The 25,160-nt window shown below is 51.4% G+C and overlaps 2 protein-coding genes across 2 annotated transcripts in view; one reads left to right on the top strand and one right to left on the bottom strand.

The window, feature by feature from the left end:
• Positions 1–10,070: 10,070 nt before the first annotated feature.
• Positions 10,071–13,228, bottom strand: TPBGL (trophoblast glycoprotein like). Its single transcript, XM_046017577.1, has one exon. It carries the CDS (start codon positions 12,765–12,767, stop codon positions 11,598–11,600), a length of 1,170 nt encoding a protein of 389 aa, XP_045873533.1. The 5' UTR covers positions 12,768–13,228; the 3' UTR covers positions 10,071–11,597.
• The window catches only part of LOC123948783 (olfactory receptor 2AT4), a 110,464-nt gene continuing 98,035 nt past the window's right edge, over positions 12,732–25,160 (top strand). Inside the window, exons 1-2 of the mRNA XM_046015934.1 lie at positions 12,732–12,811; positions 20,485–20,562. Of these exons, the coding sequence (XP_045871890.1) occupies positions 12,783–12,811; positions 20,485–20,562 (107 nt within the window). The 5' untranslated portion in view covers positions 12,732–12,782. The remainder of the gene's footprint in view (positions 12,812–20,484; positions 20,563–25,160) is intronic.

Below are 25,160 nucleotides of genomic sequence, written 5' to 3'. Positions count from 1 at the left end.
GATGCTCCATGTGCATTCATTTCTGTCTCCTCAGCTTATGGCAAGACCTAGACCAGCAAATCCTGTCCCTACTGCCTCAGAATGTTGGACAGGACCCATGACTGGGTCAGGTGTTGTCTTCCCTTCTCTTTGGCCCCAACTCCAATCTAGTCTCTGCACCCTCTCTGGAAACTGCCAAAGAGCTCCTCCCCTTTGGGAGGAGTTACCAGTCTTCTGGCCTTGGGGAAGCTGCCAAACCTCTCAGACATCCCTGGATCCCATGAACCCTGATTTGCTGCTCAGGTTAAAGCCATCCCATCTTCTCTTTGGCACCACCAACCACTCCAGCTGGAATCCTGCCCCCGTCTCAGCCCTGGGTCTTATTCAGTACTTATCTCCTGTTCTGCGGGTCTCCCCAAAGTCACTTCACTTTCCTATGACTTACCCAATGCCTGTTCCGAAAGAACACATGGGAGGTATGGGGATGTATGTGAGGGAGATTCGAAGTTCTAGATGATAATGTGTTGCATTAACACAAAAGGGGGATGCCAATGAATGGGAGATGGCTGTCCTGGAAAACTGATTATGTATGAAAAAGAAGTTGTTTTTACATTCCTCTAAAATATGTGTGACTTAGATCAAAGATTGCCCTCCTGGTAGAGCAGAAGGTAGTCTCTTTCCTCTGATGCTCCCTTTGGGGCAGAGAAGGGTGGTGGGAAGATACTGACATTTGAATCAGGAGGCTTCAGCTCAGGGCTCTCATTCTGCCTTCCCATGTGGTCTGTATCAGTTTAGGTCCAGAGAAATAGCCTCCGCCCCTATTTCAGTAGCAGGGATTTTACTGATGATACTGGCTATAATGTTGCAAGAGTTAAAATGCAAGTGAGGCAAGGGAAGCGAGGCAACCCAGAGATTAGGTGTAAACCAGAAGCCACTACTACCTGTGAGGTGGAAGGGCAGGGCAAGGAGTGACAGACCTGAGAAAATAGGAGCATTGAGGAAGGTATCTGAGGAATTCGGACCACAAGAGAAACATGTCTGTCGCTGGGGATGCTACCCAAGGCAGAGAGTCAGAGAATCACTCCTCTCTTTCTGCCCGCTAATTTCAGGCCCATGCCTACTTTTGGCAGATCTGGGTGCCTCGCAATACAGAACAGAAAGTCAGGAGATTAGATCTGAGACCCAATAGGCAAATCACCAGCTCTTCCTCAATCTTCTCATCCAAAAAATAGAAATAATCATATTGGCCTGGATACCACAATTGAGAAGGAGTGTCCTGACATCCACACAGGACCATAAATATGGAAGAAGTATTTGTTTTTGAACCAAAACCTGATAGAACTGAATGGAGAAATATACGAATCCACAACACTCCCCTCTCAGCGATCAGTAGAGTAAGAAGACAGAAAACGAATAAAGATAGAGAAGACCTGAACATTATCAACTAACATGGCTTAATTGATCTTAATAAAATATTTCACCTCAAAATAATAAAATGTATATCATTTTCAAGTGCACATGGAACATTCACCAAGAAAGACAATTTTGTGGGCCTAAAAATACCTTGGTCAATTTAAATAATTTAAATAATAGAAAATAGGTTTTCCGACTGTAACAGAATTGAATTAGAAATTAATAATAGAAAAGTATCTGGAAAATTTACAAATACTTGGAAATTAAACAATCTCATTAATAAAGAGAAAACACATGGAAAATTAGAAAATATTCTGAATTAAATAAAAATGAAAACAAAAATAAGCAAATTTGTGATGTGCTGCTAAATTATTTTGATAGATGCAGAAATGGCATTTGACAAAATTCAATATCCACTCTTGATTAAAAAAGCAACAACAACCGGAAGCCTTACTCAACTTCCTTAATCTAATAACAATCTAATAACACCATACTTAGTGGTGAAATGGCGTCGTGGTGGTGGTGAATGATTTTCTTCAAAGACTGGGAACAAAGCAAAGATGGTTGTTCCTAGCCCTCCTATTTAACATCGTACTAAAGGTCCTTGCCAATACAGTGAGGCAAGAAAAAGATATAAAAGGCCTACTGATTGTAAAGAAAAAAATAAAGTGGTCTCTATTCACAGACAACATGATTATTTATGTAGAAAAGCCCAAAAATTCTACCCCCCAAATGTTCTAGTACTAGTGAATGAGGCTACATAGGTTACCGGATACATGATCAATACACAAAAATCAATTGTATTCCTGGATAGTAACATCAAAGCTTTGGAAATTGAAGTTAAAAAGACAATGCCAGGGGCGCCTGGGTGGCTCAGTGGGTTGGGCCGCTGCCTTCGGCTCAGGTCATGATCTCAGGGTCCTGGGATCGAGTCCCGCATCGGGCTCTGCTCAGCAGGGAGCCTGCTTCCCTCTCTCTCTCTCTCTGCCTGCCTCTCTATCTACTTGTGATCTCTCTCTGGCAAATAAATAAATAAAATATTAAAAAAAAAAAGACAATGCCAAATCAAAAGATAACACCATTTACAACAGCACCAACATGGAATTACTGAGGTATAAATGTGACAGAATATGCACATAATCTCTACACACATCTCTAAAGCACAAGATGCTGGTGAAAGAAATCACCAAATTGAGACATTTACCATGTTCATGGATTGGAAGATTGAATACGGTTAAGATATCGGTTCTCTCTGAACTGACTTTAGAGTCAATGCAATCTGAATCAAGATTGCATCAGGATTTTTTTTTTTTTGCAGCTAGAGACAAGCTGATTCTAAAATTCATATGGAGAGGTAAAGGAACTAGAATAGCCAAGCAATTTTTTTTAAGACTTTAATTACTTTGAGAGAGAGAGAGAGCGAGAGAGAGCAAGTGAGCATGAGCAGGGGGAGGGGCAGAGAGAGAAGGAGAAGCAGATTCCCCTCTGAGCAGGGAGCTGGATGCGGGGCTCAATCCCAGGACCCTGGGGATCATGACCTGAGCCAGAGACAGACACCTAACCGACTGAGCCACCCCGACGTCTCTAGCCAAGCAATCTTTAAAAGGAAAAACAAAGGTGGGATTCTCTGCTACCTGATCTCAGGAATTATCACGAAGCCATAATAACCAAGATAGTGTGGTAGTGAAAGAATAGACATCAACATCAGATGGGACAAAATCAAGAAATAGACCTGCATATACACCACCAATCAATTTTCCAAAAAGGTGCAAAGGCAATCCAATTGCCTTCTCAGTGAACAGTGCTGGGAGGATGTAGAGAGTGAACAGTCAACATTACCGGTGGGAATGCCAAGTGTGTGGACACTTTGGAGAACAGTCTGACAGTTCCTTGCAGATTTAAACATACTTACGTAAGACTTAGCAGTTCTACTCCCCAAAGAAATGGAAAGGTATGTTCTCACAAAAACCTGTATGTGAACCTTAAAAATGACTTTACTGTCAACAACTGGAAACAACCCAAGCATTCTTCAACTGGAGCAGAGGGATGAGCTATTGTACCGCTGTACCCGGGAATCCTGCTCTGTAGTAAGAGTGAGCAAACTAGCGATGTTTGCAATGATCTGAATCGTAAATACATGACGCTAAGTGAAGGAAGACAGAGTTGAAAGGACACATATGTGTGATTCTATTTATATGACATCTGGAAAAGGCAAAAGGATGAGGACAGAAAACAGACCACTAGTTGCCAGTGGCTGGGGTTGAGGGAGGGTCAGCTATAAAGGGACTAATGAGAGGGATTTGGGGGAAGGGGGCTATGGAACCGTTCTGTATCTTGATTGTCAAAATCAACTGTAAGCCCCAAAGAGTGGATTTTACTTTATGCAAATATGTGTCTCAATAAAAAAGCAAAAAAGCAAAAAAAAAAAAAAGGAGGGGAGGACAAAAAAAGTAAACAATTTATTATTATTATTTTTAAAAACATTATTTATCTGGCAGAGAGAGAGAGAGAGATAGCATGAGCAGGGGAAACAGCAGGCAGAGGGAGAAGCAGGCTCCCCGCTGAGCAAGGAGCCCGATGTGGGACTCGATCCCAGGACCCCCAGATCATGACCTGAGTCAAAGTCAGCTGCTTAACCGACTGAGCCACCCAGGCATCCCAAAAGCAAACAGCTTATATCACAGAATGCAAGCAATATTTATTGGGCATGTGCCCTTTGCTGGAGTTTATGTTGGACCCTGAAGACATGAAGATAAATAAGATAATCTCTTTCAGGAGCTCACAGATTCACAGGAGGATAAGACATGACAACAAAGGTATGGAATTGCTGCTGAGGGTTACTGGAGATGGGGTTGACATGTATTCACGGCATGCCATGAGAGCACTAAGGAGGGGTCATCATGTTTAGCTGGGGTGGGTGAGATGGGGAATCAGGCAGGCTTCTTAGGGGAGGAGGAATTGCTTCAACTCAGTTTTGAAGACTGAGAAGGAGTTAGGCTGGTGAGGGGAGGCTACGGACATTGGCCAGAACTGACCTCCCATCCGATATTTGGATATTCAGTCTCAGCATCTTTGCACCCACTGTTTCTTCTACTTAGTCTGATAGCTTAGCCTGATAGCTCCTATGGAGCTTCCCAGCCTACAGGGAAAGCCACTTTCTCAGAAGGGTCTGCCTGACTACCCTGGTCAAAGACCTCCTTCCCCATCTCTCTTCTATCACTCTGTCTATTTCCCTCAAAAGAAGTATCTTGCTTGCTTAAGCCCTTGCTGAGCACGTGGGCTCTGGGTTCTAAACCCAATCTGACCTTGAGCAAATCATTCGCATTTATGTGCCTTGACTTCTCCATTTCTAAGTAGAAATAATAACTACTTCGCAATAGTAGAAATAGTAACTACTGAGCCTGGGTGGCTCAGTGGGTTAAAGCCTCTGCCTTCAGCTCAGGTCATGATCCCAGGGTCCTGGGATCGTGCCCCGCATCAGGCTCTCTGCTCAGCAGGGAGCCTGCTTCCCTTCCTCCCTTTTCCTCCCTCCCTCCCTCTCTGCCTACTTGTGATCTCTGTCTGTCAAATAAATAAATCTTTAAAAAAAAAATAACTACTTTGCAGAATTGTCATCAGGCTAAAATGGGTTAATATATCTAAAGTGCCTAGAACAACCCCCGGCTTCTTCCCAGCAGTGCTTAGCACATAGTAGGCACTTTATAAAATACTTGTTGGACAGACTGTGGCTAAATGAAAGAAGGAACTTTCCCTCGCTCACCAGCAGATGATGCATGTATGCAAGAAAAATTAAAACTGGTTCTGCCCTGACACAAATTGGCCAACAGATGTCGCTGCAGCTCTCTGGGTAAAGGAACCAAGACCCGTGACAGGCTGAGCTAAGTTACCCAGATAGGATACCACACAAGTATTTCAAATGGAGGCCCGAAAGTTGTAACCACACTAAAAAGCCAAGGTTGAGAAGCTAAGGCTGAATTATGTTGTACACGGTAACATATTCTATAGCTGCACTTTCTCTCTGTTTTCTCGCTTTTATCAAATAGTGACAAGGAGCTGGCCGTGCAGGCATCTTATATAACCACAACCTCAACTGGGTGAGGTGGGAGGTTATGGGAGTCAAAGGGAGTGAGCTCAGATCTGAGTGCAGCAGACGGAGGCCACAAGCCCTGTGTGATGTTTCTTCCCTGGTGCTGTGGATCTCTGCGGGGCAGGGACAGTGCTGGTAAATCTTCTGTGCCCCAGGACTGGGGGTCACCAAAAGGGAACCCAACCCCCAAGGGGAACTTCTCATCTGGTGTGGACAATGGGACAGAAAACTGATCTATACAAATAAAGGTCTGGGGGGTACAGTGATGGGAAGGAGAGGTGAGGTTAGGATAGCAGAGGGGACTCAAGTTGTCCTGAAGCTCTCTGCATAGGGTGAAGTTCTCTGCATAGGGAAGGCACCACAGGCAGAGAGTGCTACGTGAGCAAAGGCACACAGGGCCTGGAATCGCTGGGCTTGGGTACTTAAATCGGAGCCATTCGCTGTAGCTGGAGAACGGCGTTCAAGAATGTGTTCAGCATGGCTGGAGGATAAGGTCAAGGATTGGGAGTGTATTATTATTAGTGTTGGTAGACTAGCTAGTCTAGCAGTCTAGCACTTTCTCTTTTCCCCTCTAGTCTTGTCAAAAGTCACTGGAGTCCCAGGCCCACCAGCCTGGTACAGTCCTAAATTGTTTTTGTCCCAATTTAACTCTTAATAGTGGCCACTCTCACTCCCTGAAGTTTCCTGGACTGTTCGGTCCCCTTATTTAGGGGCTACATATGCTTCCATTATTATAGTGACCTCGTCTTTACTGAGGACAGCTGCAGGATCTGGCCCATCTCACTGGGTGCTCAGCAGAAAGCAGAGGCTCAGGACGGAGGAGTTTTATATCTGGGGACCACGGAGTTTGGGGTTCCAGAGCAAAGCCCTCTCTCCTCTCAGGGAGGGATAGAGATGCCCCTCCCCCGGGGAAGGATGCCCATCAGGGCTTTTGTCCGTAAGAGGTTGAGGGAGGTTTCTGAGGCCTGCTGGCAGCCGCTGATGGAGGCTGAGAAGTCCTCCACAGCCCTTTGTTGCTGGCTTCCTCCTCCCACCGCCCCCTGTCTCCGGCTGCCACAGGTGTGGGTTTGGCTGCAGGAGGCAATGACAGAGGGGTGGAGATAGAGGGTGAGAAGAGAGGACAGCCCTGCCAGATACTCAGACCCAGAGCAAGACAGGGATGGCCCCGGGGCCATCCTGGGTTCTGGATCTGCTCTGATTCTGGATGGGCTCCTGCACTTCCTGTGCCTCAATTTCCCCATGGGTACTATGAAGGGTTAGTTGGGGGTGGTCTGCAAGGAATTAGCCAGCCCCAAGTGAACTGGCCTGAGGCAGCACTGAGGGAGGAGGGGGGTGGTGAGGGAGGGGTGGGAGGGTGGAGAAGGGGACTCCAAAGGCTGCCAAGCACATTACCGCAGAAATATTAACTGTTCCATTGCTTCTCCCAGTCTGGCAAAGGCTGTGTCCATAAATTGGGGCCGTGAGTCTGCCAGACAGAGACTTAATGAAGAAGGAGGTGAACTTCAGTGAGAGCAGGCAGTCCCTCTGGAGGTCACAGGTCCAGCCCCAGCCTGGACAAAAGGAACCTGGAATCAGAGAGGGGCCTGGGGTGTGCATGAACACCCTGGCCTGGGCCAGGAAGGCAGGAGCAGCTCTGTTCACTGTTGAATCCCCAGCACCCAGTGCACAGTAGGGGCTCAACCAGTACTTCTGACTGAGGACCAAATGGTGTGACAAGTCATGCGAAGCTCAGACCCAAACCCAGTCCTCTGGACTCTAGCTGGGCGCTTACCAGTTCCCACACTGGACCTGAGGGGCGTTGGGGAGGAAAGGGGCGGCCGAAGTAAAAGACTTCTTGAGGAGATAGTGATCATGGCTTCCCTTTGTTTCTGAGAGGAAAGCTCAGGTTTTATAGGACCACAGACCCTGCAAAGTCTGATACGTTTCTCAAAGTGTGTAGTTTCCTGTCTATCACATTTCCGGCAGTTACACCCCCCTCCCCCCGCCCCGTCTGCTGCTCTTTAAGGGGACATCCGAGATGGAGTTCTTCCCCCCTTAGCACTTGGCCTTTACACCGCCCTTCCCCCCTCAGACTTCCAGCAGCATTAGCAGCATTGGGGTAGATGGGGAGCCTGGTCATTCGGTGAGGCTTGGGTGTTGCTGAGAGTGGCTGGAGTGGTGGGTGACATCAGGGTATCAGGGCAGGGCCAGCCAGACCCCTCCTATCACCCTTTCCTTTCTCTTTTGGTCTCCTAAAATAGCCATTGCACTTGTCCCCCTCCATCTGGGCTCCCATGGGCATGGCTTTGTCTGACTCCTCTGTCTTCAGTGCCCAGCATGAGGTCTGGCATAAATAGGATGGACAGAAGGAAGCAAAAGTAAGAGGCACTGGGCAGCTCTCCTGTTTCTCATATTCCAAGTCACCACTTCCCTGAGTTCTCCTCCAAAGGCAGAGGTCCCTCTAGAGCCTCCCAGTGAAGAAGGTGGGGAGCACAGAGCCATCTCAGGCACACACCTCCACCAACTGAACCCTGGCCACTGGTGGTCTTCCCCGTTCTCAGACTACCAAGATCTTCCTGCCTCCAGGGCTTTGCACAGGGTGGAGACCGCTGATCCTTCTGTTCAGAATCCTACTCATCTTTCAAAACTCCACTCACATGGGTCTTCATCTAAGTAGAAGTCTCTCTAGGCTGGGTCAGAGGCCCGTACTCTAAGCTCTGTTTCCCGGGACTTCTTTTCTCTAGACTGTGATTAAATACGATTCTCTCACAAGATGGGACCGGGGAGGGAGACAAACCATGAGAGACTCTTAATCTCTGGAAACAAACTGAGGGTTGTGGGGGGTGGGGGGAGGGATGGGGTGGCCGGGTGATGGACACTGAGGAGGATAGGTGCTATGGTGAGTGCTGTGAATTGTGTAAGACTGATGATTCACACACCTGTACCCCTGGGGCAAGTAATACATTATATGTTAATAAAAAATTTAAAAAAGTAAATAAAAATACATGATTCTCCCTGGGTCATCAGCTTCTCTAGAACTGACAAAGTTGTAGTCAGTAGAGGAGGAATGGCTTGTTGGATTGCAAAGGAAGCAAGACTGGAGGCCCAAGGGCCCTACTGATAGTCCCATCAGGCTAAAGTCACTGATGGGCTGCAAGAAGGGTGGCACCCCAAAAAGGACATTTAATGGGAATTGGTGAATGGCACTAAGGTTAAATATCAACTGGCATACACTAGGCACTCAATTAGTTGATTTTTGACAACTATTGATTTGGGTACTTAGCTTAGCAGCAGCTCTCCTATAAAACCCTCAAAAATTTTTGCTGACAATGAACCCACAGCGAACAACATGTTTTATTTGCCAGGACCTACTGTAGTCTCAGGCTATATTACAAGGGCATGTCTTTGGAACTGGGGAGGTGACCTGTTAGACACACAGGTCTCTAACCTGTGTTAGAGATAGCCTTCCATTTTGTCCTGGAGAACTGGGAGAGTGCCTTCCGAAGGTCATTCACAGGTAAGATCACCTTCAAGGGAATTTGAGCCCTTCTCACGAGGAATGACTGGGAGTCTCCAACTCTGTGAGGAGCCGTGCTGGGTGAGGTAGACTTCTGGGCCCAGGCATAGCTGGGGCTGTTAGGGAGTTCTAGGCAGACACCCCTGGCAATGAAAGGGATGTTCCCAGGAGGGGAGGAAGTGCACCCCTCATCAAGAGAGGGTGCCCCTTGTTGGGAGGGTCTAGGAGGCTTCCCACATTATCTCTGAGGTCCTTTCCAGTGTCTAAAAGGCACAAATTCTAGCATTATGTGGCTCTAAGACGCACAAGTGCCAGAATACTAGCCTTCTGCCGTGAGGTTCTAGGGCTCTGAGAAACTGAATGTGAGATGATCCAGTCTGGGGACCCTGAGGCAGGAAATAAACCTCTTACCATGGCCCTGCTGGCCCAGAACTCACCTGTCTCCTCGATCCCCGTATCTCAAGGGGTCATTTTATCCACACCCATCCCCCTCTCAGCCTCTCACGTACCGGAGGTGCAGTCTGTAGTACTCTCCCCAGGATAGCATAGCACAACACAAGTTTTAAGGGAGTGTCAGATAATTCATCAGAGGGGATGACACCAAAGCACTAAATAATGATTCTCTCCTTTCCTGCCTGAATTAACTGCCTCTGATTCTCTGTAGTTGGATTTCCTCCCTGATGGCCTCATCTGATGCTAATTAATGTTTCCAGTCCGACGGCACCTCCCCCCCCCCCAGCCTCCACCCCCACTGCAGTGATGAGGAGTGACGGGGTAGAAGGATGTAAAGGAAGTGCAGGATGTCACCTATGGATAGCCCCCTCTCGGAGGATAAAAGGCAGGCTGGTTTGGAGAACGATGCAATTGCCATGGGAAGTCCCTCCGTGAGTCTCACCTCAATCCTGCTACACGCAGTCAGAGTCTTTTTCTTCTCCCATATGCCAGGAGAAGACACCAAAAGGTGACTGCCTCACCTCAGGGAGGTCCCAAATGCTCTCCCAAGTGTCCCCTCCCACCTCCTTCAACACCCCAAGGTCAGCAGGAATGACATAGCACCACATTACAAGGGTAGAGTATCCGAGATTATTGCAGACTTTATAGAAAACTGCCCAAGGGAGAACCAGATGTCTTGGGAGGGAATGGGAAGGCAGGCCTCAAGCCAGTATATTGGGGAGGGGGGACTTCCTGTGTTCAGAGGCAGCACAGGCCAGCCATTCTGCCTGACCTAGGGGATGGGAGTCAGGGAAGGGCAGCCCCCTCCCCACTCACCAATTGTGCTTTGGGATCATGCAGAAGGCAGGGCACTGAGGCTCTGACCTTAAACAGGAGGACTTGTGCCTGAGACAAGAGATGAGGCCCCTCACCTCTTCTAAAAGGCATGGGGGGGCATGGCAGCAAGGGATCCCCACAGGAGAAGAGTCACAGGGGTGGGAAAGAGCTTGCGGGCAGCAGCACCCAGCCCTTCAGAGTCTTCACTCTTACCCCTCTCTGAGGCCACGATGTATGGGTGATCCCGGTTCTGAGGCCCAACCAACTGCTTTGAACCCCTAGGACTCTCTCCTCCTCCATGGGGATCTGCCAGTATGGTTGGGGGATCCTTGGCCTTGGCACCTATCTTGCAGGGCTGGAGAGCTCCTCCCAGGAGGAAACGGGAGGTGGGCACCCCAGGAATGGATTCCTCACTGGACCCTGCCCCAGTGAATGCAAGCAATGGGTGTAGGGGGGATAGAGAGTCTAAGACTTGGGCAGGAGGATTAAACTCTGATTAGGGTGAAGAGCTGAGAGTCTTGAGATTAGGGACAAGCACTGAGTATTGGGGGATCAGAGCCCCAGTGAGAAAGGCTGAGGATCTGTTCCATACTAAGGCTATATAATAGGGTGTGACTGTTCCTGGGATGGGAGGCAGATGGAGCTGAGCCCCAAGCCTGGGCCAAGGAAGGGAAGAGCCTGAACCAGAGCTGGGGTGGTGGGAACAGTATAAAATACAACCCCAGACTGGGGGAGGATGCCCGACCCTCAGAGCCCTGGGATGTGGGTGTCTGGACAATGGGAAGGCTCAGAGCTCCGGGGTGAGAAAAAAGGCTCAAAGCCCACAAAAGCCTTCAGAATGGTGCTCTGCTTCCAAGACCAGAATGGGATGAGAGGGTCCCTCAGGCCTGGGAAGGGAGTTGAGGTCTCCAAGCTGGAGATGGGAGTCAGTGATGTCTAAGGTGATGCTTCCCAGAGAGGTCAGGCCTCAAAGCACAGGGTGGTGGGAGGCAGTCCCGGGGCTTTCGAGTGGTAGGACAAAGCTTCCTGGCCAAGTCTCTCGAGGGGGAGGGTGCTTTTGAGGGTTCAGGAAGGATGTGTCAGAGCCTGAGATGGGCAGATAGGGTTTCTGGAATCAGCAGGGGTGTCTCTTGATCCTTGATGGTGAGAGCTCTCAGAGGTTGGGGAGAAAGGATACAGCTTGGGGCTTCCGGGTGGGGGTGGGGTGGGGGAATGCCATAATCCAAAGGTCTCAGGCTGGTCAGGAGCAAGTCTCAAAGCCCCCAACTCGCGGGCGTCTCACCCATGATTCAGGCCAGGCAATCCCAGTAAAGCCGCTGGCAGGGACAGCCGTCAACCCCGGAGGGGCAACCCTCAGAGGCCCGAGCCCGGCGAGGTGGCGCGGGACCCGGCGGGGGCGGCCGGGGCGGGCGCGCGGCGCGGGTCGGCGTCCTGCTCATAGCGGTAGTGGTAGCCTTCCATCTGGTCCCGGCAGGCCTCGCGCAAGTTGCGCATCCAGCGCTGGATACCGCGTCGGTTCAGGTAGAGCACCATGAGGAAGATGAGGCCGATGAGCGCCAGCACCAGCCCAAAGAAGACGTAGGAGGCTTCGAGCTCCGGGCCGGCGAGGTCCACTTCTTCCCCGCGACCGTCTGCGTCGCTGTCGGCGCAGCGTAGCCGCGCCTCATCCAGGTCCAGGAAAGGCCGGTCCTGCAGCGCCCGCGGGGCGGCGCAACGCAGGCGCCGGGAGTCGGGTACGCGCTCCGTGGCGTTGCGCAGCCAGGCCAGCAGGGGGCGCGCGGCACAGCCGCAGCGCAGGGGGTTGTCCGCGAGCAGCAAGCGCGGCGCGTGGAGGCCGCCATCGCGCTCGAGCGCGCGCAGCTCGTCGGGGCCCAGGCCCGTCAGCGCGTTGAGGCGCGCGTCCAGCTGCTCCAGGCGCTGCAGGCGCAGCGCAGCGGCCGGCAGGCGGCCCAGCGCGTTGCCCGCCAGGCCCAGGAGGCGCAGCTCGTCCAGCGGGGCGAGCGCGGCGTCCAGCGCGGTTAGCAGCGTGGCGCCGCCTCGCGCCAGCGCGTGGTTGAGCTGCAGGGAGCGCAGCGCCGGCAGCCCGCGGAAGGCGCCGCCGCCCAGGGCGCGCAGCGGGTTGTGGCTCAGATCGAGCGCCGTCAGGCTGGGCAGCCCGTCGAAGGCGCCGTCCTCCACTACCTCGATGTTGTTGTGCGTGAGGCGCAGCGCGCTAAGGAGCGGCAGGCGCACGCCGCCCGCCGCCGCCTCCTCCCCGTCAGCGTCCCCGCCGGCGAAGGCGGCCGCGCGCAGCACCGTCAGGTTGGCGCCCACGATGGTGAGGTTGCGCGCGTCGGGCGGCACGTCCCGCGGCGGCTGCCGGAGCTCCGCGCCGGACGCGCAGCGCAACAGCAGCTTGGGGCCGCCGAAGCAGTAGCACTGGAAGGGACAGGGTGCGGCGGGCCGGCTCAGCGCCGCCGCCACCAGCAGCAGCCCCGGCAGGAGCGGCCCCCTTTGCTCCGGCTGTCCCGCGCGCGGGGCCATCGCAGCTGCCCCCGCATGCAGCGCCCGGGCTGCCGCGCTCACCAGTGAGTTCGGAGCGCCTTGGGGGCGGGGAGGGGGGCGGGCGGGGCAAGTCCTTGACTCGGAGAGGCTGGCGGTCGCGGTCGGTCCGTCCGCTGGCTCTAAAGTCCGAGGAGCCTTCACTTTCCTGGCTGGGGCGAGAGGGGTCAGGCGGGGAGCGGAGCCCCCCGCCCCCGGTGCCCTCCTCGCCCTGCGCGCCGGCCTCCGACTTCCGCGGCCGTTCCGGGCTCCAAGCCGAGTGGGCAGGGTTTGTCTCCCCCCCCCCCCCCACCCCGCCCTCCCAGCCTCCCAGCCTCCCGGCCTCCTCCTCCTCGCCGAGAGGCGGGGTGGGAGGCTCCTGAGAATCAGGGCTTTCGGCTGCTGCGCTTTCTCTTCCCCCTTCTCCGGCTCCGGGGCTGCTGAGAAGTTTGGCTCTCCCAGGCTCTGACTTGCTTTCCCCTCACTTCTCCCATCCCTTCCCCCCCTCAACGTTTAAGCTGGTTCCTTCCTCCTCGCTCTACGGCACGTGTGGGGCGGGGCCGAGCGGGGGAGAGCTGGCAGGTGGGTCAGCACCACAGAGCAAGAATTGTGGGGGAGGACCTTAGGGTTCCCCCTACAAGCACAGGCAAGGATGAGGGGTGGGCTAAGAAAGTTATTCATCTTTCAGCCTCTTCCTGATCTGTGTGACCAAGGAGAGGGCTGTGCTAGCAGAGACTGGAAAATCCCCAGCCCTGGTTTCTCCCTCAGCAACCCCAGTTACATTAGGCCTGACTGGGTCACCACTCTTGCAGGTCCTGTGGGACCAGCGTTTTTTCGACCCCATCCACCCACCACTCAGGGAAGAAAGCACACCCCCCCACCTCCTCCAACTCACTGGCTGCTCTGCTGGGAGTTCTTCCATCTGGTTTCCTCCACCAGGCTGGACTCCTCCCCCAGGCACTCTCCTAGGCCCTAGGACCTGGTGGGTGTGGTGATTCAGCTCTTTGCTATCCCCTCCCTGCTCCAGCACCTGGGCACCCCATTAGATTGTTCCACCGGGTCTCAGGCCGCTGGGGTTGTTGGACTGCTCCTCCTCCTCTCCAGGGTATCCCACCTGTAAATGTCGAAAGGGTGAGAGGGTTTGGAGCTTTAGAGATTTGGAGAAGCTAACAGATTTTGCAGCGTTGAGTGGTGGTGGGGGGGGGGGGTGGTCTCAGAGGGGGCCAGGGCCTGAGCTGTTTATAGGTTTGTTTTGTTCTGGATTTTTTTTTTTTTTCCCCAGAACTGGGAAGCTCCAGACTTGATTTAAAGAGATATGCTCCTGAGAAGGGAGCACTCCTGGTCTTGGCATGAATTATTCAGGCTGGAGAGGCTGACACTTGATCCACAGGCCATTCTGGTATCAGCAGAGCTGGTTGGGATAGAGGCTCCCCCCGCCCCCCATAACAGTCAGTCTTTCTCCTGAATTAGGGACAGTTGTTGGGTTGACTTCTTCCCTGAGGTTATATTTAACAGATTGACCAAGAGATCAATACCACTTAAGGAGAAGAGGCAGACCCTGTGGTGGCCTGGGCCCCAGGCAAAGACCAACTTCACAGGCCAGATCTGTTGATGCTGGGGTGGGGGGCAGGGGCTCCTCTCCCCCTTCCTTCTCTCTCCCCATCCCCGTCATCACTCCCGGGTATTGGGAGATGAGAACTGTAATTTGCTCCTGCAGGATTGGACGTGTCTACAAAGGTGTACACGTAGGTTGTACATGCACACACGTGCCTGTACATGTGGAGGCATGTGTGACACATGAACAGTTCAAGATGCATTCACATATGAGGAAACACAGACTCCCACTTCCTTGGATGTGCATACACGTGCATGGGCCGGTGGGTACACACAGGGTTGTAGGCAGGCTCAGATATGCCTCACACAGGTGTATGCAGGCTCATTCATACAGGTGCACATGTTAACACAGATTCGAGTCCATCCTGGTATGTGTCTGTACACTCATAAGCATGTAAATACTTGAACATTCGTATTTCTGGGACCATGTATGTTCCTGGGGACATTCCCGGAGGGGCAAGCTTACAGACGCATGCATGCAAGCATGTGCATTCAGAGACTAGATGACATTCTCTGAACCCGTTCCTGACCTCCATTATGCCCTTGGTCTGTATAAGTAACAGGCTGAGCTACCTTTGCTCGTATGGACGCAGGTGCTCAGACAGCCACTGGGGCTGTGTCCTCAGCTATTGTGCTTCCCCGAGCCCTGGCCCACGTGAGCTCCAAGCCCCAGCTCTGACATCTCCCTGACTAGAGGCACCGGCTCCTTTTCCCTGTTGTTTCCAGCACAGGGACTAGCACGAGTGAGTGTGCAGTAAGTGCTTGCAGAAGGATGGATGGATGGATGGACAGATGAACAAATGAATGGAAAGTTCTCTGCTTTCCTCTCCCACTGCATAGAGCCCCTTCTGCCTTCAGCCTCCGGAGAATCACAGACCAGCTGCCAAGGCCAGAGCTCCGTCTCCAGTGCCCCTGTTAGCTGGTTCCTGGTGGGCTAATGGCCTCCTTGGGAAAGTGCTGCAGGGCAGCGGGCAGCTTTGATTGGGGGTTACTAAATGATGTCAGGCATGTTCAGGGTGGTATGGCCATAAACTGACTGGGGGGTACTAGACATCTCAATTGGAGAAAGGAGGTCCAGAGAGAACCTAGAACCTAGAACCATCAGGTACCAGAGAATAAGGCAGTGACTGTTTTATAAGTGGGGAGTCTGAAGCCAGAGGTTCAGGGAATTGCCTCAAAGCCAGTGGCTGTCAGGGCTTAGTCTAGCCCCAGGCTCCTTGCCCAAGGCATTGTCCAAGATAGTGGATGCATCTGAGAAGGCCCAGTGCACCAGGAAATCTCATCCCGACCCCAGGAAGCTGAACCGAGCAACAGATGACAGGGTGAATGTGATGTGACATTGGACCTCTCTCCACCTCTGGGATGTTGACTTCTACTTCTGGAAAGTAGATGGGCTTCTGAAATCCTATCCTTCCTCATCTTCTCAAGGCCATTGTGACAAAGTTAATGGAAAGTGCTTTGAAACAAGAAAGGCCATAACATCTAGGGTCTGGGGGCCTTTACCATATGACTGGATGAGGCATTAAGCTTTTCTGGGACTAATTAGCTCCCATGTCATTTTGCCCTGCTCCATCTTTCTCCTTCCCCCAGGATAGCAAGTTCATGGTAGATGGTACAAGGAATGAGTCTCTACTTGCTGTCCCTGTGAATGCCTCTTCCCAGCCTCCCTGCCCTCCCCTCTTCATGCAGCTGTTCCCCTTCTGTGTTCAGGTTCCCCTGGAACGAAATCTGTAAGCCTTTTAGGGGTTTCTGTTCTCTGGAGAAACTTCCCTCAATCTTGTCAGTATTCTGTATGCAGTCGGTGTTCAATAAATGTATGTCTAATTGTGTCTGGGACTGTGTTCATTCTCTGATGCATCCAGTATAAGTATCTTTGCTCAGTTTGTTTGCCCTGCTTGGGGTTCTCTCTCCCCTTGACTGTTTTTTCAGCCCAGCCCACTGATCCTCAGGGCTTGGCTTGAGTTCTGTCCCTTTCAGGAAGCTTTCATGGCTCCTTCTCTCTCCTTTGAATTTCACTTAGCAACCAGAGGGCTGGAACTCCTCTGACCCCCCTAACTGTCAGCACCTGGGGCTCAGGGCTGGCCTGCTCTCCTTTGTCGTCAGCCCAGAGCTCAGCATGGAGAAGGTGCCAGGGAACATTTATTGGATGAGATAACATTTTAAAAATCTGTGGCTTGCTCCTCTCATCTCTGTGAGGCAGGCTAGGTGAGGAGCTCCCGTCTATACTTTATACCAGGAGGCAGCCTCCCAGAAAGGTGAAGTGCTTTCCTCAAGGTTGCACAACTGACTGAGACTCAATCCTGACAGTAGCTCGGGTTTCCTGCTCATATACTATGCTGGAGCCTTCCCCATTCTAGGTTTTCTCTCTCTGGAGAGTGTGGCTGGGTCAGGTCCCAAGGGACCCTGTGCACAAAGCGCTCAGGGCCTCAGGGCTGCCTTAGGACTCGGCAGGCTAGTCACCCCAGCCCACCTAAGCAGAGTGGTTGTCCTTTGCTGAGTTGAGAATCACCCCCATGTCAGCTACACTAGACCCTGTTTTTAGTTTGTTTGGTTGGTTGGTTCGTTGGCTGGTTGGTTGGTTTTGTTTTTTAGAGAGAGCACATGCTTACAGGCCAGGTGGGGAGGGCAGAGAGAGAGAGAGAATCCTAAGCAGGCTCCATGGTCAGTGTGGACACACGGCTCTCATGAGCCTTAGATCGCGACCTGAGCTGAAATCAAGAGTCAGACACTTAACTGATTGAACTACCCAGATATCCCTGAACCCCAGTTCTTGAATTTATTACCCCTCCGATGTTCCAGAGCCCCTCTCTGAGCTTTCCAAGGTACTGTCCCTCCCCTAACTCCAGCTCCTTTGTTGGGGTCCTTTTCTCTCCACAAAGGCCCTGCTTTCTGTAAGGTCCACCGAGTGTTGGTAGGGAGCCTGCAGAGGTCTGACAACTTCCTTGAGGCCACCCACCAGGGAGCCCCTTCCCTATCTTCCTCCAGCTCTAACTTGTCCATCAGAGGTGCCTCAGTGTTCCTAAAGTCCTTAGGCAAATCTGCTCTCCCAGATCTGTTTCCTGTCTGGAAAGACGTTACAGTGTGTGTAGACAGGATGATCTTGGAGGGCTTTTGGTCCTGTGCTCCTTGGCCTTTTAGGGATGGGGATCATGGAGGGGAAGGTAATACTGTGATTTGCTCCAACTGGTGCCCCTACCTCAATATACTATGACCTTGAACTTGGCCCCACCCTGACTAAAATGTTGGTAGCATAGTCTGGTGGGGGAGGAGGGTCCTCCTGTCTATAGCAGCCTGTGATATCCAGGGTCCCTTTATCTTGGCAGACTCCCTTTCCCTCTGACCCCCCTTCCTCTGAGGCAAGTGGAGGACCAGCTGGACAGGGCTGACATGATGAAGCTCAGTCATTAGGTAGTGGGGGAGGCCCCAGTTTCTCTCCTCTAGAGTAACTTCTGTACTGGCAGCAAGGGGGAAACTCCACCACAGGCTTTGCTGCTCCCATTTCTCACTTCCCCTTCCCCCCTGCTGCACCGACCATGAGACTCAGGAAAATCCATAGACCCAAGATTCATTTTCTCCACTGAGTCAGCAGAGGCCACACTCTGCTTCTGAGGGGCCAGCAACTGGCTTTTAAATAACTCTTTGATATTTAATACCCTCCTCCACTCTGCAGCCTGGGCCTCTGGGGGAAAGGCTAGAATAAATGAGCTGGATGAGTCCTCTGAAAGTCGTAAGTGCTCCTGCCTCCTCCTCAACCCACCCTCCCCCACCAAGACTCCCAGGCCATTGGGAAAAACCTGATTGCTTATTAGTTTTGCACTGTGCCTTATGGTTTCTAAGTGGTGTCCCAGGCTGGGTCTCTTATCTCCAGGTTAGAATTGGAACCTGAAGTTTAGAAAAGGGGAGTGACCCCATCTCATTTTTGGTCTTTGTCTACTAGTGGCTGGCCCTGTGACTGTGAGCAGGTTCATGTCCCAGTCTGGGCTTCTAATTCCTTAACTGTGCTACAAGGTGGTTCAGCTGGTGGGTTGTGGCTGGTTCCTCTAGCTATAAAGTTATCATGAGTTGCTGCCCTGATCTAGGTCCTCTCATGCAGCTACTTTTCAACTCCACATTCCTCTTCTTGGGGAAGCTAAAGGCAGAGCAGACCAAGGCTCAAGGCCAGGCAGGGTTTGGCTCCAGGCTTCCAGTGTAAACTCAACTGAGTCTGGGGCAAGAGTTGATGGGGGAAGAGGGAAGGAGCAGTATTGGGGAATTTTCCTCTCCTCCCCTCCCCTCCCTTCCAATCTCCTTCCCTTCCTTTTTCCTTTCTTCTGGAAGTAGAGGTCAGGACAGATCAAGGGCAATAACCTATTTAAATTTTGGTTTCCTTGAAAGGTTCTCTGCAGCTGTAGATGCAGTTTGAGGAGGGGGAGTAAAACTCTAAGCTGCACCATGTTCAGGGTCCTGATAATGGAAGTTGGTGGGCCCCGTTCTCCTGGCTTTACCACTATTCTTGTCATTCAGAAAATAGGACTTGATATCTCTGTTGGTTGTAAGAGAACGTTGGGAGGTTAAGAGTGGTGCTTGGAGCTACCCCAAATTCATGATGGAACAGGGCCTATATTTTAGGGTTTCTGATTCCCAGTTTGGTGCTCATCCCACCATCCTGCTGCATGCAGGAATTTGGGGGCTGAGGGATGGGAATGGGAGAGGCAAGTGGATTCTTGCTTAGGTCTGGGAGTAACCTTAAGATTTTTTTTTATTTGACAGACAGAGATCACAAGTAGGCAGAGAGGCAGTCAGAGAGAGAGGAGGAAGCAGGCTCCGTCCTGAGCAGAGAGCCCGATGCAGGGCTTGATCCCAGGACTCTGAGATCATGACCTGAGCCGAAGGCAGAGGCTTTAACCCACTGAGCCACCCAGGCGCCCCAGATCTGGGAGTAACCTTAGTTTACTTGACTTCCTTAGTATACTCTTGTTGAGTCCTCATGATCCTCCTCAGCTTCTACTCCTAGAATTACAGAATCTTGGAACCCAAACATTGAATTATAAGAACCACAGAGGTGGAAGGCCATAGAACCATGGTCTGTTTGAATCAGTACATAAGACTCTTAGAGTAGTAAATGAAACACCTAGAATTTGTGGAAGGTTGTTATTTTAGTGTTCCTGCATTGAATCCTGTGTATTTGTATGTATACTTTTAGGCTGTCCCTTCCCATACTGACTGGTTTGGCCAAATGAATTCCTTTGGTTCATGAAACATCAGCAAATGTGATGCAAACAAAGGATTTAAAAGTGCTTGCACATTGGGGCTTCCCTCTTTCTGTTCCCCTGAGATCTCCATCTGTAGAAACCCAGACAAGCTTCTTAGAGGAAAAAACCAGAAATGAGCCATCCCAGCTGAAACCCTCTAGACCAACCAGCTCTCAGGTGATCTTCTAGGTGATGTCAGTTGCCTGAGTGACCTCAGAAAAGATCGGGAGAACTATTCAGCTGACCCAAGCTCAAAATTGCTGACTCACAGAATTGTGAATAAAACGGTTGGTGTTTTAAGTCATTAAGTTTGGAGGGGATGTGATTTGTTACACAGCAGTAGATAACTGACTCAGAGGCTTAGAGTTAGAATTGTTCTAATTAGTCAGAGTTCCCATATACCCCTATGAGCATGAATCTTGGTTCTTGGGACCAGAGACTGGAATCATTGATGCAGTTAGCACCTGAGGAATAGAAGAGCTCTTACTTCTTTAACTCCCACCAAGTGCTACAAGCTCTTTTACAGACTGATTGCTAGACCAATTGATCCACTAACCCTCTTCCAACCTGGAGCCCTCCCCCACCCTCAGCATCCTTTATTCTTTGGCATTTTGTCCATTCTGTCACAAGGTCGCCTTGCCCCACTCCTCAGCTGGCTTTTCAATCCCTTCCTTCCACTTTAGGAAGCCTTCCCATGTTGATCTGCTTGTTTTGGTCTTGGGAGCTAAATGTCGATGTGGGGATAACTTGTCTTGGTATTTATTCCAGTTCCTGGCACAATACGTGGCACAGAGTGTGGATTAATGAACATAAACTGAAGAAAACTACCACCACCATGAAACAACGAATTTTTTGCTGCTTCTCTCTAACTACAGGGTCCTGGATCTGTCCATGGTGCTGAATGTCTTTTTCCCTGTCGTCACGGTCTGCCTCAGAATGGTTACTTCCAAAAGGTAGGAATCATTTCTGTGTCCTAGAATTAAATCTCTCAATCAATGCCTCCACTTCTCCTTCCCTCCCTCTTCCTCCTTCTCTGTCTTTCTCTCCTTCCTTCCTCCCTCTGCATCTCCCATTTCTCCCTCCCCGCAGCCCCCCAATCGCTCATACAGATCTTTAGCCTGGAACATTTAAAGAAAACTAATATGTGGTGATATACGCTAATTAGGATTAGGTTCAGGGGTATGCATCAGAATGTCTGGAACAACAGTCTCTTAAATGATAAAAAATAGAAGTTCATTTTTTCATAAAAAAGATCGAAATGTAGCAGTTTAGAATCTGAACGGTTTCTCCACAGTCATGAGAAACCAATACTCCTTCCCGCCTCCCACTCTTCCGTCCCTAGAAACATGCCTCTAGCGTGCAGTCCTCATTATTTGGTACAAAATGGCTGCTAGAGCACCACCCATCACATCAGATGGCAGATGGAGAGAAAAGATAATAAGGGTGCCACTTCCCATAATTTTATTCGGCACTTTCACCTATATATGACCACATCTAACTAACTTCAAAGAACATAGTAAATAATAGTCTTTGAACTGGGAGGTGATGTGCCTAGCAAAAAGTTGTAGTCTTCGTTATTAAGAATGAAGGAGAAATAGCTACTGAAAAGTAACTAGAAATCTCTGACACTAGTAATAAAACAATGGCACTGATGGAGAGGGTGACTGTGGTACTAGCTGTGGCGTTGATGGGACAGCAATGGTAATGGTGGTGTTAGTGGTATTAGAGGGGATGATAACAGTAGTGGTGGTGATGGTAGCCATGATGGTGATCAAGAAGGTGGTGGTGAGAATGCTGATGATAAAGCTGGTAGTCCATGTAAGCTCTGGTCCAGGAACACAGACTCACTCCAGCATCAGCCTGGACTAGAATACCGAAAGATGGACCCAGTGACACAAGGTGTTTGGAGCTTGGGGCCTTCCCCAAGCCACAGGGGCACTGCTGCTTTGCAGTTCATCAGCCTTGAGCCTCTTGCTGTCTTGAGTCCAAGTCACCCCTAGCAGAGCATGAATCAGATTCCTCCCATTTAGGCTGGAAATCACTCTGGAATGAAAACTTAAAGCCTGAGGGTGGTGAAGCAGCAAGGGAAGTCTTGGACTTCCATTTATTAGGCCGTAAACAGTGAGGGAATTTGTTGTTGCAGTCAAGGAAGGCTTTGCTGTGAAATACACAGAGAAACACATGGACACGTAGTCTCAGAAATAGAGATAAATGGATTCAAAGACAGACATACAGAGAGAGTTAGAGATATGAAGAAAGAAACATCCCCATAGTCATGGAGACCCACAGACATACTTTGTCTCATAGGGAGGCACCTGGCCAACCCTTCTCCCCAGAAACACAGGACTTCCAGCCATTATTCCACAGGACAACTTTCATATTGTCCTGGCTCCCATGGCCTGAAGATACCAATGGCCAGAAATGCCACTGCTGAGGGGGCTTAGAGCTCAGTGTGACCTCTGATACCCCTCCCCGCTGGAGTGAGGTTGCACTAGTGCTTCGTGGCCCACTCTAGGCCAGCCCAGGTTCTGCTGCTGAAGGTGACCAGAGGGGTGGGACTTAGGTTGGACAGGGTGTGTCCTCCAGGGATGTCTCCCCCCAGGTGCCCAAGGACACACCTGGAAGCCATTAGCAGAGGAGCCATCAGGCAGCAGGCTCTGGCTCCAGGTGAGAAGGCGTGATGAGAACATGTGGCAGCCTCCCGCTGGAGCTGGAGGGTGGAGGACACCTTGGCCTGAGTAGTTTCCAGCATTACTGCCCTGGCCCCCACCTGGTATGCAAAGGTAACCCAGACCTTGGCGCTCAAGATGGTTCGCCTTCAGTTCATCTCCTGAACCTTTGAGACCAGGTTTTTTGACCTTCACAGTGATACTTTTCTTCCAGGAAGCCTTCCTGATGAATCCTCTGCTCTCTTTATTCTCTGCTTCTTCTCAAAGCTGCTATATAACATCGCCCTGACACGCCTACCCTTTCCATGGATCTGTGCTTCTTTGTAAGGGGCAGTCCTACCTGACTTCAGCCACTGTGGTCCTCCTCTCTGTGCACCTAGAGCAGCTTTATTTCACTGTGGTTTCAGTCTTGTCTTAGCGATTGAAGATGTTTGGGTCCCACCTTGGGTCTCAGCCTCCTTTGCTGCTAATCCTTGGCCCTGGGATTCACGCTTGACTCATTTCCCATCTCCGGAGTGCAGGAGCTCCCAGCCTATGAAGGAACATGCAGAGAGCCCTGCTCTTTGTACCTAGATCATCTTTTGCCGCCAGATTAGACCTCAAAAACTGGAGGTTCTTGCCACCCTGGAGCTATTTCTTGCCTTTCTCACCTTACATTGGCCAGGATGATCAAGCGCTGGCTTCCCCCAGCAGGTCAGGTTCTGAATCCCTAGATTTCCCCAGCTGTGTCCCAGAAAACATTCAGCTTCAGGTGCATTGGGGTAGCTCCCCCCAACTCTAAGGGCAGAGTTCCCTGGGGATCTCTAGGGGCTCATCACTCTCTGGAAGACCGTGGGTGGGTAGGAAGATCTGGAAGGCTAGCCAGAACACTGCTTATTGGATGTCCCACATATTCCAGGACTTAGGACAGGAGCCTCAAGACAGATGTGTGGACAGCTGCCTGAGCAGTGCTGTGCTGGGCCAACCCGAGTCTGTGCCTCAGTAGCTCCCATGGCGCAGCCGGCATAAACTGCCCTCACCCCTCCTCAGTTGCACTGCCTGCTGTGGCAGGGGCTTCAGCTTGGCCTGCCAGTATGTCCCAGCCCTGCCCTGGGGAAGGAAAAAAGAAGCCAATTGGAAGTTCAGAAAAGGAAAGGCTAAAAAGGAGCCCACAATCGGCCCTAATTAGCCACTGGGAGAGAGAAAAGGAGGTCAGAGGCCTGAGTCTACTTCTGAAAGAAAGCACCTGGCAGGCTGGTCTGCACCCCCACACGACACAGCATGGGGCTTGGCCCCACACAAGCCCATCTGATCCTCAGATCAGGGTGGGCTCTGCAGCTGCCCATAGACCTGTCATGGCTCTCTCCTCCAGAAGAGGCGGCTGTCTCTGGGGAAAGAGGGAAGGGTAGGGGGAAGGGAGGGAGGGAAGGCAGACAGACTCAAGTGAGCATCAAACGTACACAGTGTGCTAAGTCGAGAGGTTTACATACATGATTGTATTTAATTTTCACAGTGGTCCTGAAATGGAGGTACTTTGGCCCCAGTTTTTAAATTAAGAAGTGGACACTCAGGTTAAGTAGTTGACCCAAGATCACACAGCTTAAAAGGGGCCGAGTAGAAAGTCCAGCTTGGGCTGTGTGCTTGGCAGCCTGTGCTCTTGGTGCTGAAAAATGAGCGCTCGGAGGGCAGAGCCCTGGTCTGCATCATCGCCTATGTCCCAGTGCACAGCCCGGGGAGGGGCAGGCATGCGGCTAGTGCAGAGAAGAGCTGTTCCACTCAGGAGGCAGGACAGGCTGATCCAAGGAGGGACATAGAAAGAGGGGGACGGAGGGAAGGTGGAGGCACGACAGAGATAGATCACTTCTATCCTCTGGGACATCGTGCACGGGACCCCTGGGGCAGCTTTCCTAGGGCTGAGGACAGTGCAGGCCAGAATACAGTTTGTGCCCGGCTGTGGGGGAGGCAGGGGAGGAAGAAGTGCAGGAACAGTGCATTTCTTCTCCCCTTTTTGCCACTCCTCCTATCCTCCCACCCACCCCAGATGGTTAAGCTGAAGCAGAAAACAAAATGACAAACCTTTAGCCTTTGCTGGAGCCAAGCCACCTCTGCTTAGCCTGGGCTGATCCCCAGCAGGCCAGCTGGGCCAGGGCCAGGCTATGGTCCACAGCAGGGCGGGGGGCACTGAGGAGGAGAGGATACACTGGGCCTCAGGGCAGGGCTGCTGTGGGCAGAGTGCTCCCCCACACAGGCCAAGAGGCTGAGCATCCCTAACAGAGGAGAGAGGCAGCAGGATGGGGAGAGGGAAGGAGACCCCCCACCCCGGCCCTGCTTATGATCAGCCCAGTAGCAACTGAGAAATAGGAGAGAAAACATTTTGGGTCAGATAGACTTCACGTAGCTGCTGTCTTTATAACCACCAGCCTCAAAGGTAGTGATTCTTAGTCGTAATTTTATTTTATTTTTAATAACTTTTAAAAGACTTTATTCACTTGACAACGAGAGAAGGCACAAGGGGTAGCAGCAGAGGGAGAGGGAGAAACAGGCTCCCCATTGAGCAGGGAGCCTGAAGTGGAACTTGATCCCAGGACCCCCAGATCATGGCCTGAGCCAAAGGCAGACACTTAACCGATGGAGCCGCCCCGGTGCCCATCAGTCTTGATTTTAAAGATGAGGAAACTGAAGCACAGATTGGCTAAGTAACTTGTCTAAGGCCATGGAGCGAGTAGGAGGAGGGCTGGAATCCCACCCTTGGCTCTTTGGCTCCAGGCCTGCCCTTCGTCATCATCATCTCCTGAGAGCAGCAGCAGAAGCTTGCCTGTCTGCACCCACCAGCAATTAGGGGCCCCTCGGCATTGTGAAGAATGTCGGTGGAGTGTGTCTGATTAGGCTCATCAGTGCCCAGC

This window comes from Meles meles, chromosome 8 (genome assembly GCF_922984935.1).
Source record: "Meles meles chromosome 8, mMelMel3.1 paternal haplotype, whole genome shotgun sequence".
Lineage (NCBI taxonomy): Eukaryota > Metazoa > Chordata > Mammalia > Carnivora > Mustelidae > Meles > Meles meles.
This window is presented reverse-complemented; position numbering and strand designations above follow the sequence as displayed.

Bases quoted from the DNA above. Each gene is read 5' to 3' on its own strand.
- TPBGL (XM_046017577.1), bottom strand. From the start codon at position 12,767: ATGGCCCCGCGCGCGGGACAGCCGGAGCAAAGGGGGCCGCTCCTGCCG.